Raw genomic sequence first — 18744 nt, forward strand, 5'->3', positions numbered from 1 at the left:
TTTTCCCCTATTTATGTTTATTTCACCTTTTTATCTTTATCTTAGTCTTGATAAAGAATCCAGACCTGAAACATTGACTGCCAGTTCCTCCCATGGATGGATAGAACCAGTCCCTTCAGCAATTCTTTCTTTTGCTGAAGATGTCATGCTGAAGAAGGCTGAAACAAAATGTCTGCTCAAGTGTTGCTTATTAATCTCAGGCAGAAAGTAGAGATGGATTTTGTGGGACTGGGGCACTGCTAGGTTGGCAGCCATGAAGGAAAGATCCTGCTGAGCAGATGAGGTGCATATGTGGGAGACAGTGGCTGACTTGCACCCACAACCATTGGGGTCCCCAACCAGTCCTTCCAAGTGAAGCAAAACATTTTCTTGTGAATCTGCAGAGGTTATATACTGCACCTTGTGCTAACGTTGTGGTTTCCTCTACCTTGCAAAGTCTGGACATAGTTGGGAGATCATTTTGTTGAGCATCGTTGCTCTGTCTGCTGCAATAGCAGGGACCTCCCAGTGGCCACCATTTCATTTCCGCACCCTATTCCCAAACTAAATTTTTAATTTAGACACAGCATGGTAACAGCCCCTTTGGCCCATGAGCCCGTGCCGCCCAATTACACCCACTTGACTAACACCCCTGGTACGATTTGAAGGGTGGGAGGAAACCGAAGTCCCCAGGGAAAACCCATGCAGACACGGGGAGAATGTACAAACTCCTAACAGACATCGCGGGATTCGAACCCTGGTCCTGATTGCTGGCGCTATAACAGCGTTGCGCTAACAGCTACGCTAACCATGCCACCCCCGTAAGCATGCCTGTCCATTGCCTCATGCAAATTAGAGGAACATCACCTAATATTCCGCCTGGCACCCTCCAACCAGATGGTATTAACATCGACTTAATTTTGGCATATCAGGAGACAAACTCTCTCCAAACATTTTCTCTGCACTCACCAACTCCCACGGCTACACCTCTTCACACCTTGTCCCCTGTAATGATTTCTATTCTTCGTCTCAATTCCTCTGTCTCTGTAGCATCTGCTCCCAGGATGATGTCTTCCATTCCAGATCATCCGAGATGTCCTCCATCTCCAAAATACGTGGTTTAACCTTTATTGCCCTCAATCCAACCTTTACCCTCATCTCCTCTATTTCCTGCACATCCACTTGGCCCCCTCCACCCCTAGAATCAACAAGGACAGGATTCCACTTGTCCTCACCTCCAGCCTCTGCATCTAACTTATCCTCTGCTATTACCCACATCTTCAATGTAATCCCAGCAACAGACACACCTTTCCCTCTCACCCTCTGTGACTCCCTCATCCACTTCTCACTAATCACTCTTTTGGTACCTACTCCTGTGACTGCAGGAGGTGATACACTTGCACCCACAACTCCTCCCTCATCCCCACTGGGGTCCCCAACCATTTGCTGCAAAGTTTAATGAAGAAGCCAGTGCAGTAATTTTCTGGCCAGACACAGGGTGGCAGAAGTGAGCAAAATAAATGGTGACAAGGAGTTCTCGCAAGAGCTGGTCTTAGTGGCCGCCATGTTGTACTGGTGTCACTCCACCCCCCACCTCAGTGCCGCCACCAGCCCCCTCCCATGCTCAGCGCCGCCACTAACCCCCCACCTTGATCAACACCACCACTATCCCCCACCTCGATCAGCACCGACACTATTCCCTCCCCCCCCATCCGCTCAGTGCCATTGTATGGAGTGGGGAACGCTCGGGATGTAGCCTGGAGGCCAAGGGAGTGGCAGCCCGAGAAAGTTTGGGAACCACTGGTTTAGGGAATTGGTATATAAGTCAGGAACTCATGCTGCAGCTGTAAAAGCATTGCCTGGGAACATTTGGAACATATGCAAGGTCTGGTTCCCACAGTGTCCCTCCCCACCTACATTCGCAAAACCTCACGACTTCTTTCTCTTCGATGACTTCAGATTCCTCGAACTGGAGCACCTTATCTTCATGATGGATGTTCAATCCCTTTATACCTCGATCCCCCATACAAGTCTGTTGTGTTGAGATTCGTTTGGAATTCAGAAGGAAACAAGTCTAGACATAGGGAATGGATAACTAAAAGATTTATGAACACAGAAACAAACAGGCTGGCTATCCCAGCAACACAGTGGCAGATCAGGAGTAATTAACAGCACAAAGCAAAGTAATTAGCAATTTACAAGCAGTTGGAATCTAAACCCAGCAGCAGCATGCAATCAGAAGCAGTTCCAGGAGAGAGAACGGGGAAATGCAACCCCGGCTTCTGACCCCAGAATACACCCGTAGGGAAAGGGGATTCCAACTACGGAGGGTACCCTACACATGGGCTACCTATAGGAGTATACATGATCCATGCCCCTGATAATTGGAGCATGTCTACAATACCAATATTGGCTGTGTCTACAGCGATACTCTAGTTAGTTTAAGGGGTTGCTAGTCCCTTACCTGCAACCACATGGCAAAGAGGAAGTAAAACTCAGGTGCTGCAGTTTATAACCTCCCCTGCTCAGCAGGGGCTGTGAGGTACGGCGCTGGCCAATGGGGGGTGCGTGCTCTGGCTGGTGGGCTCACACCTGATTGGCAGGTTGGAGAGGCTGGGTGGTGCCTCGATGTTGATGGACAACTGGATGTGGCTTCAGACATAACTGGAAATGATTACTGTCTATGAAACCAAGTCTTAAAGGACTTCAGTTCTTTCTGGACCAGAGACCCGACCAGTCACCCTCTACCCCACCCTCCTCCGCCAGCCTGAACTTGACCTCATTCTAAACAACCTCCTCATTCTAAACAATTTATTTAATTCCTCTCATTTCTTACAAATCAAAGGAGTAGCCATGGGTACCTGCATGGGCCCCAGTTACACCAGCCTGCTTGTGGGCTTTGTGGAGCAATCCATGCTGCAAGCCTACGCAGGTAAGATCACACAATTCTTCCTCCGTTATATTGATGACTACATTGGAACTCCCTCATGCACCTGAGATAAGCTTGTCAACTTCATTCACTTCGCAGCCAACTTCCACCCCGATCTCAAACTCGTCTGGTCCATCTCCGACAACGTTCTCCCCTTCCTGGATCTTTCTAACGCCAAATCGGGAGACCATCTTTCCACTAACGTGTATTACAAGCCCACTAACTCCCACAACTACCTTGACTACACTTCCTCACACCCTGTCCCCTGCAAGGATTCCATCCCCTTCTCTCAATTTCTCCATCTCTGCCATATCTGTTCCCAAGATGAGGTCTTCTAGCCCAGATCTTCCGAAATGTCTGCCTTTTTCCACAAATGTCTCAGCCCTCACCTACATCGCTTCCATTTACCGCTTATCTGACCTGGCCCCTTCTATCCCCAGACACAACAAACACGGAATCCCTCTTGTCCTCACCTACCCCCTACCAACTTCCACATCCAACATATTATCCTCCTTACTTTCCAGCACTTACAATAGGATCCCACTATCAGACACATCTTCCCCTCTCCTCCCCTCTGTGACTCCCTCATGCACTCATTCATCCCCACCAATTGCACCCTGCCGCTATCTCCTGTGGCTGGAGGAGATGCCACACTTGCACCCACACCTCCTCCCTCACCACAGTCAGGGGTCCCAAACAGGCCGTTTGAGTGAAGCAACACTTGTGTATCCACAGGATTGATTTACTCCATCTGGTGCTCCCTTTGTGGCCTTCTCTACACTGGAGAGACTGGGTGCAGACTGGGAGCGATTTGTTGAGCACCTTCGCTCTGTCCACACTAGTGACAGAGATCTCCCAGTATCCAAACATTTCAGTTCCATCATATTCCATGTCTGTCCATGACCTTGTGTGCTATCCCACCAAGACCACCTATAAATTGGAGGACAAACACCTGATTTTCTGTCTGAGCACTCTCCAGCCAGATGGCATTAACATCGACTTTTCCGGTTTCTGCTAACCTGCTCTCATCTGTTCCCTTCCCCCTTCCAGCTCTCCTCCCTGTCTCCCCTTCTCTGTCTATTCACCCAGCCATCCTTCCTCCTCTTTCTGGCTGCCATCCCCTCCCTCCGTTCTCCATCTATTACCTCCAGCCTTTATGACCACACCTCCCCCCCCCCCAACTCTTTTGTTCGGACGCCTGCGGACATTTTCCCAAACCTCGATAAAGGGCTCAAGCCAGAAACATCGGTTTCTCCAGCATTGTGTTTTTACTGATTATACAGCACAGATAAATGTTCTTTGGCCCAATGTTTTTCTCTTACAATTGACTTGCTGGTCTCCTTAAATCTATGTCTTCTGTTTCCACCCTCTTAAAACCATTTTCCTCCATTTTCTGAAGCTAAATCCATGATGATAAAACATTTGCAATGAAAGATTGCATTTAAGCAGGTAGATAATGATTAAATTGTAATAAAGTAAAATTAAAATTGCTATTTGCATGGATTAGCAAATTGATATGAATGATTGCATTTAAATTATTGCATATACAACCAATGCTTTGTGCTGTCATCCACCATGAAGTTTGAAAGTTAAAGTGGGAATTATTGACGCTGTTCCTTCTGCTCTTGTTGAAGGAACATGATGTGATATCAAATGGGCCTGAAAACCCATGACAGCATTAAACACCTTTCTTGGCGAACTCATTGCATTCCGTTTTTCAGCTGTTCTGTATGATATATGAGGTACAGTGTTGAAATGGCACCAGTAAACCATGTCCTATTTTGTTTTTCAAAAAATATTGCATTCCCTTTGTATTCATGTGCCAAAAGAGAATATTTAAATTTTTAAAATGAAAAGTGAAACTTTGGGGTCAGCATTGAATTAGCTAAAATTGTAGTAGGTTCCGATAAAATCTTGGCATGCTTTCCCTTCTCAATATGGGTACAGGTAGACAAGTGTGCTTGCCAAAATAAAGTATTGAATTGTTTATTATCAGGTGTTCAGAGGTACGGCCTCATTTTGTGTGCCAGACCAGATGCTCACCAAACAAAAAATCACCATGCTCCAACACCACCTTCGATCCACAAGAAAAGTTGGCAGAAAACGATAGCAAGACTAATTGTGGCAATGGTGGCATGTGACTTCCACGACACTGACAACTTGAATTTAAAATGTGAATTTTTTTTCAAGTTGGCCTAAGCAATTGCAAGCTAAGCTCGATTTGGAAAAATTAAACCATTAAAAAGCTACTTTATTTTGCACCACTTTTGTTCACCAGAAAGAATTCAAGACCATGGCTCATGGTCATATTCTCGAGACCACCTCAAAATGGTCAATAAAAGCTGCACTTTCTTTGTGATTCCCAGATCTGGAAAAATGAATAAGTAAAAGAAAGGAAAACATTTAAATTTTATGCTGAAGGTTTTTTAAAGGAAATAATTGATTTTTTAAAAAATTAAATTTATTGAAGCATTATTGGTATTAAAACAGAGAGCAAAAAAAATCCCAGAGTCTTAAGGTGCATCACAATGAGGCTTGTTGGGGTGTCATAATTGCATCACAGTCTAGCTCCAGTGTGGTCAGCGTGACATCAGACATGGTACTGCCACATCTGATGCATCAGCTAAAAGGATCCCAATGAATTCAGTTCCTAAAATCTGGGCTTCCTTTTTTATGGTGCAGCTCTTATGTGCGTCAACCTGTGCTGCCTGCAGTCATTATGATCCTAACCATGTGATCAACGATCCAATATGATCATTATTGTCATCATGTGCATTCTGGCGGCATTTCTAGAATTGTGCTTTGATGGCCATCATCAGTTACGATATCGCAATTATCTGCAAACATTCTTTGTTATTGTGTTTCTCCACAGTGGGCATATAGTGATACTACCTGATTTTAGCCTTCCTCTGGAGTACTATCTAATTCCATTCCTCATTATAGTCGGAATCTGCTTAATCCTGATTGCTATTTTTATGGTATGTATTAATTCCTGCTTGAATGTAGTATTATTGCATATGAATAGACTGCGACGTTAAGATATTGTAGAGCTTTAGCTAAAACTTGAATCTCACCATGCTGTATATTGTAACTTTATTTGCGATGGAATTATTGTCTTATCTATTCAAAATTAATAACTCACAAATAAGTCTGTTATGGGAGAATAAAGTATTAGATATGAAATTTGTACAAGTACTTAAAGTTTTTAAGAAAATTCCTGCAATCTCTCAAAACATTTGAAGTTTAATATTGCCCACATTTGTATCTAGTTGTCAAATTAAATATAGACAGTTGTACAAATTCTTCCATATGCCATAAGAATTCACTGATTAGAATCTGAACGTAAAACGATCTTTTAACTAAAAATATTGCAGGTATAAGAGTATTATTTATCTTTTGACAGCAGGTTATCCTTGGTCCTTTCTAAAATGTCCAATAGCCATTTGAATGTCAAAATTGTGCTTGCTCCTACAGTTTCCTCTGAGAGACTGGTCCTGTTGGATTTGTCCTTGAAGTGCCCGAAAGAGTTAAATTTGTGGCTCTTAAAAATCAAATATAAATAAGTAGAGGCTTCATTTCCATCAGAGTTGGCATGATCTTTAATCTCCCGATTGAAGAAGTCGTTTATGTAATGACTTGCTTTAAAGCCAATGAGCTACTTTGTGTGCTCACTATTGACATAGAGGGAATGTGGCTGCTAACTTGTACAATAGATGGTTGGTAGGATAAGTGTTATCTTGGGTATTGGGGGAAAAAAGTTCCATTGTCATTCATTAAACTTTCTCAAAATGAGAAGACACTTGCTGTCTCCATCTCTCATCCAACAGAACAATGAGTAGTTATATTTGTCTCGGTGTATTTAGAGTATTTAAGATCAATGCATTCTCATCTAAACTCAAGACCCAGATATTTCTTGTAAATTGTATGCTCTTTTAGTTATTGATGTGTTCTGAGTATCTTGACAACTTGAAATAATTGATGAGAACCTATTTAGACAGTAATTTTTGATATTACTAAATTATTAATTATTTTTGGGTTAAAATGAAACCCAGGAAATAATTCTTTGAAACCCCATTTATCCATTTTCTAGATTTCAAAATTTATTCAGGATAGACACAGGGCGAGAAGAAACCGGCTGCGAAAAGATCAGCTGAAGAAGCTACCAGTACACAAATTCAAAAAGGGTATGTCATTCTATTTTTAAAAAAAATCTGTTATAAATACTAATTTTTAGAATGTGTAACCAATTGCATTCATATCTGTATAAACAATGTAATGTGAACTTGAATTCTTGGGTTGACTCGTTGGAAAATATATCTAATTTGAGGCTTACATGAAGTCTACAGATACTAGGGTCCAGTACAATACACAGAAATGCTGGAGGAGCACAGCAGGTAAGGCAGCATGCATGGAAAGCAAAAAGAATTCAATGTTTTGAGCTTGAGCCCTTCCTTGGGTGTCCTGAAAAGGTGGCGGGGTGGGGGCAGGAAAGAATAAGGTTTGCAGGTGATGGTTGGATACAGGTGGGAGGGGAAAAAAGAGATTGAAGTGATGGGGAGGGGACAGGGGGGATGAGAAGGAAGGGGCCGGGAAGCTAGATGAATGGAGTCTTGAGGGGAGAGAATGGTGGTTGATATTGATGCTGTCTGGGATGGAGACTGTTGAATAATGTGGAACAATTTTTGCTTTCCATGGATGTTGCATGAGTTGCTAAGTTTCTCTCGCACTTTTGTGTACTACACTAATTTTGCTCTTTCCTGGTGAAACTGGTGACTTAACACTACTCAAGTGAAACATTCAACGTGTCTTTTTGATATTTAATTGGCTATTAGGCATTTAAATTGGAGAAGGTGACTTATTTGAATGATTGTGAACTAGCACGTCCAATTAGCCCTGACACAAAACAAGTGAATGTTTTGAGGAGTTATTTATTATGCTGTGATATTATTACAGAAATGCTGGAAAAACTCAGCAGGTCACACAGAAGGGCTCGAGCTCGAAACGTTGGTTATATATCTTTGCCATAATGGATGCTGTTTTGTTGGGAAGAGTATCAGGTTCGGTGGGTTTATAGAGAGATGTGTCGGGACACAAGTGTTACAATCACACGTAACTTTAATTATCACACAGGAGGCAAACAGAAGAATGTCAAATTACTTGATTACAGTACTATTTTTACTTAAACAATATATATCCCCACATCAGACCTAGGTTGGACTTTGATACAAGTGGCCGCCTATACATACTCACACACTTGAGTACACACTCTACAGACAGGGACTTTCACACACACACACACAACCCCCCCCGCCCCCACCCAGTTCCCTGTGCCAACAGGGGTGCAAGTCTCTGCAAATACTGATCTATTGCAGTACTACAGCTCAGCTTCAGTGTAGTGCACATCTTATCTGCGACCCCTTCCAGTGAAGTCCACAGTAGCGACCTGGTGTGGAACGATGTCCGAGGCTTGGACAACAAGGCAGATAGAAAGAGTGTGCTATGCTTCAATGTTTTACACAGTGCTGATCTAAACTTCTAGCCAATAATGACCCAAGGTTATTTAAATTAGCCAACAGCAAGGTGTGCACTAATGGGTGGCTGGATTGACAGGTGATGTGACTTCTGAATAAATTTCAGTCAGGAAGGACATGATTACCCGGAATCCATAATATTCCAGATAGGCAGGAAGGCCACATTTTCCTCTACAATCCACATATAATATTCCACCCCTTGGAAGTCACATTGCTCTCCAATCACTAAAAAGACAATCAATTAGTGGTTCATAAACAGTAAGCTTTACATACATTATAACTAGCTTGCCTGGTTTCTCCAGCTTAGCTGCAAATGTGTGCACCTTTCCAACCACGTCTACGAGCAGGCATTGCAGGGTCATTCACGAGGTGCTAGAGGCCTCTCTTGGTTCGCACGTCCTGCAACTACCCCATGAGATATTTGTTTCTGTTAATGGAAGCACTGGTAGAACACCATCATTACCGAGTGTAACAAAATATATATATGCTAGTGTGTGATCTATAACATCATATCTATGATCTGTAACATTATAATTAAAACCTGAAACTACAATTTTCTGAATGTGCTAAGAGACATAATGCAGAGCACAGTAGATACCACAGCTCATATTCAGGATGCAATATAAAATAAAAGGTTCATTACTCTTTAAGATATTTTTATTGAAGTTTACAATAATAAAAAAATTAGGCAGTACAATTTGTATATTGAAATACAAATCACAAGAAAAAGAAAAAAATAATAATTCAAAACTCCTACCACTATAAAAGGTTGGGGGGAAAAAAAACATGTGGGGATCAAGTGACGACAACCTGGAAATAGCCATCACAGCACCAAAGGTTATAACAGCCCTGAAACTTAAGTGTGCGGTCATGGTCCATAAAAGGGCCCCATGTCTTTAGGAAAGACATTTAACCATCGTCTTTGTGTAGGGCATTGGTTATTGCAATTTAAATAGAGTACATATGTCTAAAGTTAAATAATCTCATTTTTATTCTGATATAAATCCTCACTGTGATGAATGCAACATTGCTGAGGCTTCTTTGATTCACATGTTTTGGACTTGCCCTAGTTTAGAAAATTTTGGAAAGATATTTTTCTAACATTATCAGTGAATCTTAAGGTTAAATTGGAACCTTGCCTTTTAATTGCTCCTTTCGGATCATTTCAAGGTGATGATGTTTTACCGACTTCAACTCAAAAGCGAATTTTATCTTTTACTTCGTTGATAGCTAGGTGCAATTTTGATTAAATGGAAAGATAATATTCCATCTAACATACACAATAGTTAAATGATATGTGTTGTTTAAGTTTAGAAAAAATTAACTATGCCATTAAAGATTCAAATACTAATTTCCTAAAGACATGGAGCCCTTTTATGGACCAATGCCACAATCGAAAGCTTTAGGGTGGTTATAACCTTTGATGCCATGCTGTCTCTGCAGGTGCTGATCTATCAGAGTGCTACAGCTCAGCTTCAGTGTAGTGCACACCTTACCCGCAACACTTCAGGCAATGTTCACAGTAGCAACCTGGCCTGGAGCAATGTCTGGGACTTGGACCACGAGGCAGAGAGAAATAATTTGCTATGCATTGATGTTTTATGAGGTTCTGATCTGGGAATCTAGCCAATAATGACCCTATGAGATTTAAATTAGCCAATGGCAAGGTGTGCACTGACGGGTGGCCAGAATCCAACCTTGATTGACAGGTGATGTGACTTCTAAATACGTTTCAGACGGGGAGAACACATGACCACCCACAATGTTCCAGGCAGGCAGGTAGGCCATGCTTTCCTCCACAATCCACGTTAGCCAGATGCTGTGTGACCTGCTGAGTTTCTCCAACGTCTTGTGGATGATCAGATGCAAGTTTAAATCTGCAAGAAATAGATGGGAGAAGGAGGAATTGTGAGGAAGGGGTGGGAAGAAAGAAAGCGAAGCAGAATGGGGCTCTTTACTGGATTCATGAAGAGTAAGAAATAAAAATCAATAAATGTAAGGTAATGTCTTGATTGTGCAGCAGGCAGATATTGAAACTATTGTGACTTGGAGTGAGCTAAGATCAGAAAGAAAAATAAGGCAACTGAAATTCCATTTGGCATAGATATGGACACCTTTTATATTTAACTGCTGTGAATAATATTTGAAGATAGGATTTCTCATTAGGGACACCAAATATGGTCTAAATATTTATGTTTTAACCTGATCGCAAATTATGCTTTAAAGTGGAAGGCCAAAAATCTGCTTTATAATGTGTGACAAAGTCATTATGCCCATTGCTTTTAATTGCCCTGAGTTAGCTTTGAGGAAATTGTGATCCGACTGTAGTGTTAATGACTAATTTTTGAGAAGTTATCAGAGCTCAAGTGCTTTCATAAGGCAGTGGAATCCCCAAGGCCATTTCCAAGACTCTTTAATACTGGCCGGTATCCTTAGTGTTGATAGAAGTAGAATTTCTCATTTCATGATTGATTTTTAAGAGCCTTAAGCATGATGGCACTCGATGTGAATTTGCATTGTAATATGTTGATTTGATTTTTAAAAAATTTTTCAGAAGACTTTGACCCTCAGAGTTATTAGATTCGCCAAGGCAGATAGTCTTACATCATTGCTGCCCTTCCATGTTGTTTCTTTGTCCTTCTTCTGGTGATCATCTTGAATCTGGTTCATAGAACACTGCAGCACAGAAAAAGGCCTTTTGATCCTTCTAGACTGCCAAACTATTTTCCTGTTGATTTTCATGCAGGCCATATCCTTTCGTACCCCTCCCATCCACGTACCCGTCCAAATTTTTCTTCAATATCACAATTGATCCTTCATTTACCAATTCATCTGGCAGCTCGTTCCATGTCCCACCACTCTACATGATGAAGTTCCCCTTAATGTTCTCTTTAAACTTTTCCGCTTTCACCCTTAACCCATTTAGTTTTTATCTCACCTAAAAACCTGCTTGCATTTTACTCTATCTATACCCATCGTAATTTTGTATACTTTGCCAATAAGTTGTGGCCAGACCACAAAATTATGCTTTTATGGTCTCAGGTTGTAGCATTAAAGTTTTTGGTATCCAATGTTTGTTTATTTTTAATAAAGAGATATGTCCATGTTGATTTAGTTTTAAAGGCTAAATGGAATTTAATTTTGACATATTTTAATTGAACTACCCTTTTTTCTCACAGTGAATGGCAGTCTTGCTGGCATGGCAAATATTTAATGTCCATTTTTAATTGCTTTTTATAAAGTAGTAATGAGCTGCCTTCATTAATCCCTGCACTAATTTTAATCAGTTGAATGGGGAGTTCAAGAATTGTCACATGGCAGTAATGAAGAAATATTTCCAGGACAGTGTGGAGTATCTTGTAGGCAGTGTTTCTCTGATCGTCTGCTGCCTTTGTGTGGGTAAAATTTGCAAGTTTGGCAGGATGTTGCTTCATTTTGTGTGCATTGCAACCACGTTAGAGAATGTGATGGATGGAATGGCAGTCAAAGGAGCAGTTTGTTCTGAGTGGAGTCGAGCTTCTTATTAAAGTTGCACTTCCAGGTATTTGAAGGCATTCCATCACACCAGTTGACTTGTGCCTTCTGGATACAAGGAAGACTTTGGGGAGTCAATCATTTACTGTAGGATACCCAGCTTTTGACTTCATGTAACCTCAATTTTTAAGTGGCTGGTCTAATTAAATTTCTGGTGAATAGTGATCCCAAAATGTTGTTTTTTTAAATATATATAATTTTTTATTTTTCGCACTGTGAACCATATCGACCAAAATACATCCCAAAATGTTGTTGATGGAGGATTTGGGGTATTAATACCATGGTATATCAACATGGGATTAATTCTTACTGAAGTCATTTCTCAGCTCATTATGTTACTCACCATCAATCAGCCCAAGCCTCAATGTTGTCCAAGCCTTGCATATAGTTAAAGTCTGTCTCCTTATCTTCAGAACTCCTAACTGACCCGACACTGTCTAATCACCACCAAGGGACCATCATCTGACCTTGTGATGGAGGAAGGTTTTTAAAGCTACCTAGGCTTCGGCTTAGGATACTGTTTTGAAGTTCTTTTATGTTGATGAGGCTAAAAATGGGCTCCATCAACTTGTCATCTTGCTTTGTTTTGCACACAATTTTATTCATTCGAATGTGTTCTTCGAATTGCCATTAACATCTTTGCCTCTTAATGTTAAAATCATTCATATTCATCTCAGGAATTTTTGCTCCTTTTTTGAGGAAAAAGAGGGGAAATTTTTTCGCATTATACTCGAATATTTACAGTAAGCACAAAGCCAAATTAACTTGGTGGAGTCCAAAGTGAACAAGTTCTTTCATCAGTGTGTAGATGTTCAGGATTGGGGTTGTAATTGATGACACTGTCTTCTCCCCTTGCGGAGAGATTGGATCTGATTTACAGTATACTTGCGAAGTTAGAAGAATGAGGAGATAGCTCATTGAATCTTACTAACTCTGAGAGGGATTGATGTCAAGGCCACATGCAATACTTAGTCAAAGGTTTTAATGTCAAGGGTTATCACTCATTTCATTTAATCTCATTACTATATTGCCATTATTAGATGGGCCGGTTAGCATGGAGGCTAGTGCAATGCCAGTAACCCAGGTTCAAATCCAGCACTGTCTGTAAGGAGTTTCTACATTTTCCCCGTGCCTAAGTGGGTTTCCTCCGGGTGCTCCGGTCTCTTCCCACCCTTTAAAAATGTATGAGGGTTGTAGGTTAATTGAGGTATTTTGCCAGCATGTGCTTAAGGACCAGAAGGGCCTGTTACTGCACTGAATGTCCATTTAAAAAAAACGTAATCTTTGCGTGTGTGCGTATATATATATATATATATATTTTTTTTAAATTTATTTTAAATTTTTAAAATCTATCAACCCAAATAAACCAGTTATTAATGATTTTGTGTCATTTGATATTACTGTCATCAATAACCACCATTACTTTCTTGATAAGCAGTAGACTGCTGACAAGCTGGCTTGGCATTATTTTGCTTCGTGTGACTAAGATGTCGCTGGGCAATTTACCATGACGATGCTATTATTGTAACTAAACTGGAACAACTTGGCCAGGAGGACAGTTACCTCTGAAGAACGTCTTCAGAACCATAGTCAGGATGTTGTCTGGTCTCAGAGCTAGTTGATGTACCCAATCCTCTCGACCCCATATCAAGTGGCCCACACTGACTGAAATCTGTCTTCTGTTATATTGGGAATGTCCCGAGGAAGCTGAAATGGACTGTCCGCTAGGTGCTTTTCGCTGAAGATGGTTGCAAGTATTTCAAATTCCTCTATGCCACACGTGCTGGGATCTGCCATCACTGATAGGGATGTTCGAGGGGTTGCCCACTACTGTTCGTGATTTGATGTGGCAGAACTGCAGAGCTTTTATCTGGTCCATACGTTATAGGATAGATATCTAAGCTGTTGTTAGCTGCTTTTTAGTGGGAATGCGGACCTCTTTGAATATGGCTGGCGCTATTCCTTGCATGCCCTTCTGCACTCCAGTAATCATGTTTGTCCTCTAGCTTGATTGTACAAAATTAGATATTTAGTTTTGACATACAGCACAGTAACAGGCCCACCCATACACCCCAATTAACCTACAATCCCCCCACCCCGTATGGTTTGAAAGGTGGGAGGAAACCAAGCTCTGAAACTCCTGACAGACGGTGCTGGATTCGAACCCAGATCACTGACGCTGTAAGAGTGTTCACTGGTTGCTAATGTTAACCATGCCACTTGAGGTCAGAGATTAGGGTGGAATCTAATTTTGCTGGTGGTCCTAAACAAAGCATCTCAGAAGGGGTGGCATGGTTAGTGGTAACCACAATGCTATTATAGCACCAGCAATTGGGTTTGAATCCCATGCTGTCTGTAAGGACTTTGTATATTCTCCCCGTATCTGCAAGAGTTTTCCTTGTGGGTCCCTCCCACTGTTCAAAATTACCAGGGGTAGTAGGTCAATTGGGTGTAATTACCGTGCTGTATGTCTAAATTTTACCGTGCTGTATGTCTAAATTTAAACATTTAAATTATAAGTGGCCAGATTTGAGCTGCCAGGTGTGTTCAGGTTTTGCTGCACTCCAGAGAATGAAAGTGCCACACAATCTGATGGAAGATGTCCTTGGTATAAAGGGGATACAGTGCTGGGTGAGTTCTTGTCATTGGTAGATGCTGCATGGGTCTGCTACTCACTTTGTTCATTTTTTTTTGTGTGGGGGCAGTTTGGGTTTCAACTATTTGCTGTGGATCTGGGTGTGGCGGAATTTCTCAAAGGACATTAGGGAACGGTGGGTTTTTATCATGGTGCTTCCACCCTGGTCACTGTTACAGATGTTGGTTTTTTTTGCTCCATATGAATTCATTTAAATTCCCTAGTACAGTGGAATGGGAATTGCCTTTGTACTATTCATCCAGTTCTCTGGAATACTGAGCAGAGATATAACCACCACATTTCCCTGGAGCTGTGTTTGGCCATACAGTGATCTTGAGTGATGCAGGTGGATCATTAATGATTTGGCAATACAATGGATAATTTCCCATTTTTTTCTAATTAGATTTCCTGGCTTGATTTTCTGAATCATATTATTATTATATAAGAGTATCATACTTATATAATATTCTTGTATACTAGTTATACGGGACCACTTGCACCCAGCCTTGCTTTTCTAAAATACAATGTGATCCAGAAGCTTACAGGCGCTCTAATTAACCCTCTGCTTTCATCAAATCAGAGAATTATTTAAACCTCTTGATCTTAATTGCAAAATGTAGATTCAGATAATTCATCCAGGCAGAGAGGTGATCTTCAATTTTATAGAAATTTTACAAAAGCAGTAGTCAGATACATCATGGGCTACATTTTTATCCTTGAGATTTTGCAAATAGGCTACTTCCCTTCTCTTCGTTTGAAGTACTGAGGTGATTTGCAAGCATGGAGTCAATTATTTTTCAGCATGTGCTTTGTTGGAACAGTGTTTGAATAGCACTGTTTAGAGCAGCCATTCTTATTTTTGCTATGTAAAGTACAGTGTTTGACCTGCAGAGTTTCTCCAGCATTGTGTTTTTACTTCAACCACAATGTCTGCAGACTTTCCTGTTTGACTACGTTCTAAACCTTTTTTTCGGCTATGGCCCGCTTGAGACTCTGCTCAAAGTTTGTGGACCCCCCCCTTCACTCTGAAGCAATCGTTTAGTTGGTTTCTTCTCCATCTGAGCTTGCCCCATTTGCTTTTTTGGTTGATATCCCTCTTAAAGCTTTCCTATCCATAGACCTGCTTAAAATGTCTTTTAGGGGTAATTATTCCCTGCCCCCACCACTTCCTCTGTCAGCTCATTCCATATACCTACCACATTCTGAGTAAAAAGTGTGACCCTCCGACCTCTCACGTCAAACCTACGGCTTCTTGCTTTAGACTCTCCTAACCTGGAGATAAATATTATGACTGTTTACCTTATCTACACTCCTCGTGATTTTGTATGTAATCACCCCTCAGCCTCTTGTTTATCCTTTGTCTCCTTATAATTCAAGCTCTCGAGTCAGATAACATCCTCATGAGTCTTTACTGCACTCTTTCCAGCTTTTCACAGCTTTGTGTCTGGAACTGCACATGATAATCAAAGACAAAAACCTCAAAAAAAATATTGCATTATCAAAGCTACTTTGAGGAAAGCATGGATTGATCTGGAGAAGGACGTTTCTTCCCCCTTCTCCCTTTCTAGATGTCATCGGGTAGAAATGACCTTTGTCATTACCAGCTATAAAAGCAACTATATATCTCTGAAGGATACCTGTCATGATAAAGTAGTATTGATTTGGAACAAAATTCCAAAATATTTACTTTTTTACTAGTCCTTTGTGTTTATTTCTACATTTTTGTCATCAAGGTTATAGCATACTCCATACGCCAAACTTATTTCATCAAAACAACTATTTCCCGACCAAGTTAACTTTTCAAAAGGTGCTTGCAGGAACAATTTTGTTTCCCCCGTTCATGCAGAGGCTGCAGGAGCGCTGGAGTTGAATCCACTGACATTCAATGAGTCTGAAGGGACTCCCTTTTGCTTCTTTTTCTCTCTGACTGTAAAGGGCACCGGGTGAAAGGAATGGTGGCTCTCTGCCGAGCAGCAGGCAGAAGAAAACTTGGTGAAATATGTTAATATGTTCTGTGCTATTACATGACAATAAATCTCGAATCATTGTATGAAAGTTTGTTTCGAGCATCTTAATATATGTGGTTGGATCATTATTAACAATATCCCACCTTGTTCTAAGATGTTTGAGCAAAATGATCTCTATATTCACTCAGTTTTAAATTGTCTGGCCAATCTCTGCCTCTATGTATTTTCTTTTTTTTTTTTTTTTTTAATTTTTTATTTTTCACACCATAAATCACAATAGCCATGATATACACTTTTTCTTTTCCACACCTTTACAGTGACTTTTTCTCCCTCCCCCCTCCCTCCTCCCAAGCCTCTCTATGTATTTTCTAATGGCATTTTCCACTGAATTTAATGTCTGAACTGTGAAATTGGCTGTAATTCAATAGGAATGAGTAACAAAATAGAATGAGAGACTTCATTTATTAATTAAACAGTCTCGGACTGCATGTCCACACATATTGAGATGGAAGGGCAGGTCGCTAACTGTGTTTAAAAAGGCACACATGAGATATTTTAGTTGAGACATGAAATACAAGAGCAGGAAAGTTATTATGATACTGTACACTACAAATTGGCCCATAACATTGAATACTAAGAGTTCTGATCACATTCCGGAAAAGATGTAATTGCTCTCGGAGAATGCAGAGGAGGTATGAGGAAGGCACAACTGGAAATGTTTAGGGATGAGAGAGGGCTAGGATAGTTTTCTTTGAACAAAAGAGTAACTTAATTGGCAGGGTTAGAATAAAAAGGAAGGGCCAATTTCCCTCAGCAGAAAACCATGAGGCATAAATTTAATGTACATTGAAGGTTGTAGAAATTTATATCCACCCAGGAGATGCTCGGGATATGGGAAAAAAATAAGTGAGGGGCCAATAAACTCTGAAACCTACCCCACATGTTAAAAAAAAATACTTGGAAGAGTGCTTGAAGAACTGTGACCTACTTGAGAACTGCGAACCAAGAATTGGCGGACAGCCTTAGCATGAGCATTTCTTTTTCAACTGGCTGTGCAGTAGGGGGCAGAATGGCTTCCTCGAAATATTCTGATTTCTAATGCTCTATACAATTATATTGGACAACAATTTTTTATCCAAAAGGTTTGCTTTCTGGAAAAAAAATTGGGGATTATGATAGACAACTTCAAGCTGAACATGAAGATAATTTCAGATTTGCTTTGTCAAAGAAGTTGTAGAAACATGAAATTAACTTTTATTGAATTGAGCATGTTTAACTGCTTAATAACGCTGACGCATTACATTAGTTCAACTGAACTAAAATGTTTTGCCACTAATTTTCTTTAGTACTCAGCATCTGATGCCTCTTGTGTCAATGTCCAATAATAGTCGGCCGGCACCGATGGATTCCATTTACTCCGATACTGCTTTTCCATGGCCGTTATGTCCTTTTGAAACCTTTCACCATGTTCGTCACTGACTGCACCAAGATCAGCAGGGAAGACGTCCAAGTACATGACATGTTCTGTAGATTTGCAATAGACTTAAAATATGACAGGAAATCACAAAAATAGGTTATATCTAAAGAATGGTACGTGATAGGAAATCTTTTAAGGTGATTTTCAAGATCAGCAGCTCAAAACCTGTAAAATACACCCAAAACTGATCAAGAAGCAAAATCTTTGTTGTCCAGAATTATTTATGGAATAAGTATCATGGGTTTTAATTGTCCCTGTTAGGAAACTGTAAAATTATGTTAAGTGTGTGATTTGATATAATTAAATGCTATTTTTTGGGCAAAGATCCAATTATTATTTACTTTAGTGGGGGGGGGGGGGCTGAGTATGTTAGAGAAATACTTGTAGATGTGGGGAACAAGGTTACATCAAGGAAGCCGACAAGTCCAAGGGACCAAAACCAGAGAGTCAGTCAGTATTAGTAGTGATGGAAATCAGGTGTTGCTTGAATTGGTACTGGAAATAGAATGGGAAGATGGGGGTGCAAGGTCCTGTAGGAAATGGCTTGAGGAGAGGAAGTAGAAAGATGTGCTTCATCAGGTCTGATGCCTGTGAAGGGAGATGAAAGCATGGAAGGGGGCATTGGCTAACTACAACAGTGGTGGGAGGTCTGCAACTGTAGCATACTTTTTAAATATTGGCATTTGAAAATG

The 18744-nt window shown here is 40.7% G+C and overlaps 1 protein-coding gene across 5 annotated transcripts in view; it reads left to right on the forward strand.

Moving 5' to 3' along the window:
* The window catches only part of rnf13 (ring finger protein 13), a 163956-nt gene that overhangs the window by 101510 nt on the left and 43702 nt on the right, over positions 1-18744 (forward strand). For all 5 annotated transcript variants that reach the window (XM_069897424.1, XM_069897421.1, XM_069897422.1 and 2 more), the window contains 2 exons: positions 5781-5886; positions 6999-7092. In XM_069897424.1, coding sequence (XP_069753525.1) covers positions 5781-5886; positions 6999-7092 — 200 coding nt within the window. The remainder of the gene's footprint in view (positions 1-5780; positions 5887-6998; positions 7093-18744) is intronic.

The sequence above is a fragment of the Narcine bancroftii genome, chromosome 9 (assembly GCF_036971445.1).
Source record: "Narcine bancroftii isolate sNarBan1 chromosome 9, sNarBan1.hap1, whole genome shotgun sequence".
Classification (NCBI taxonomy): Eukaryota; Metazoa; Chordata; class Chondrichthyes; order Torpediniformes; family Narcinidae; genus Narcine; species Narcine bancroftii.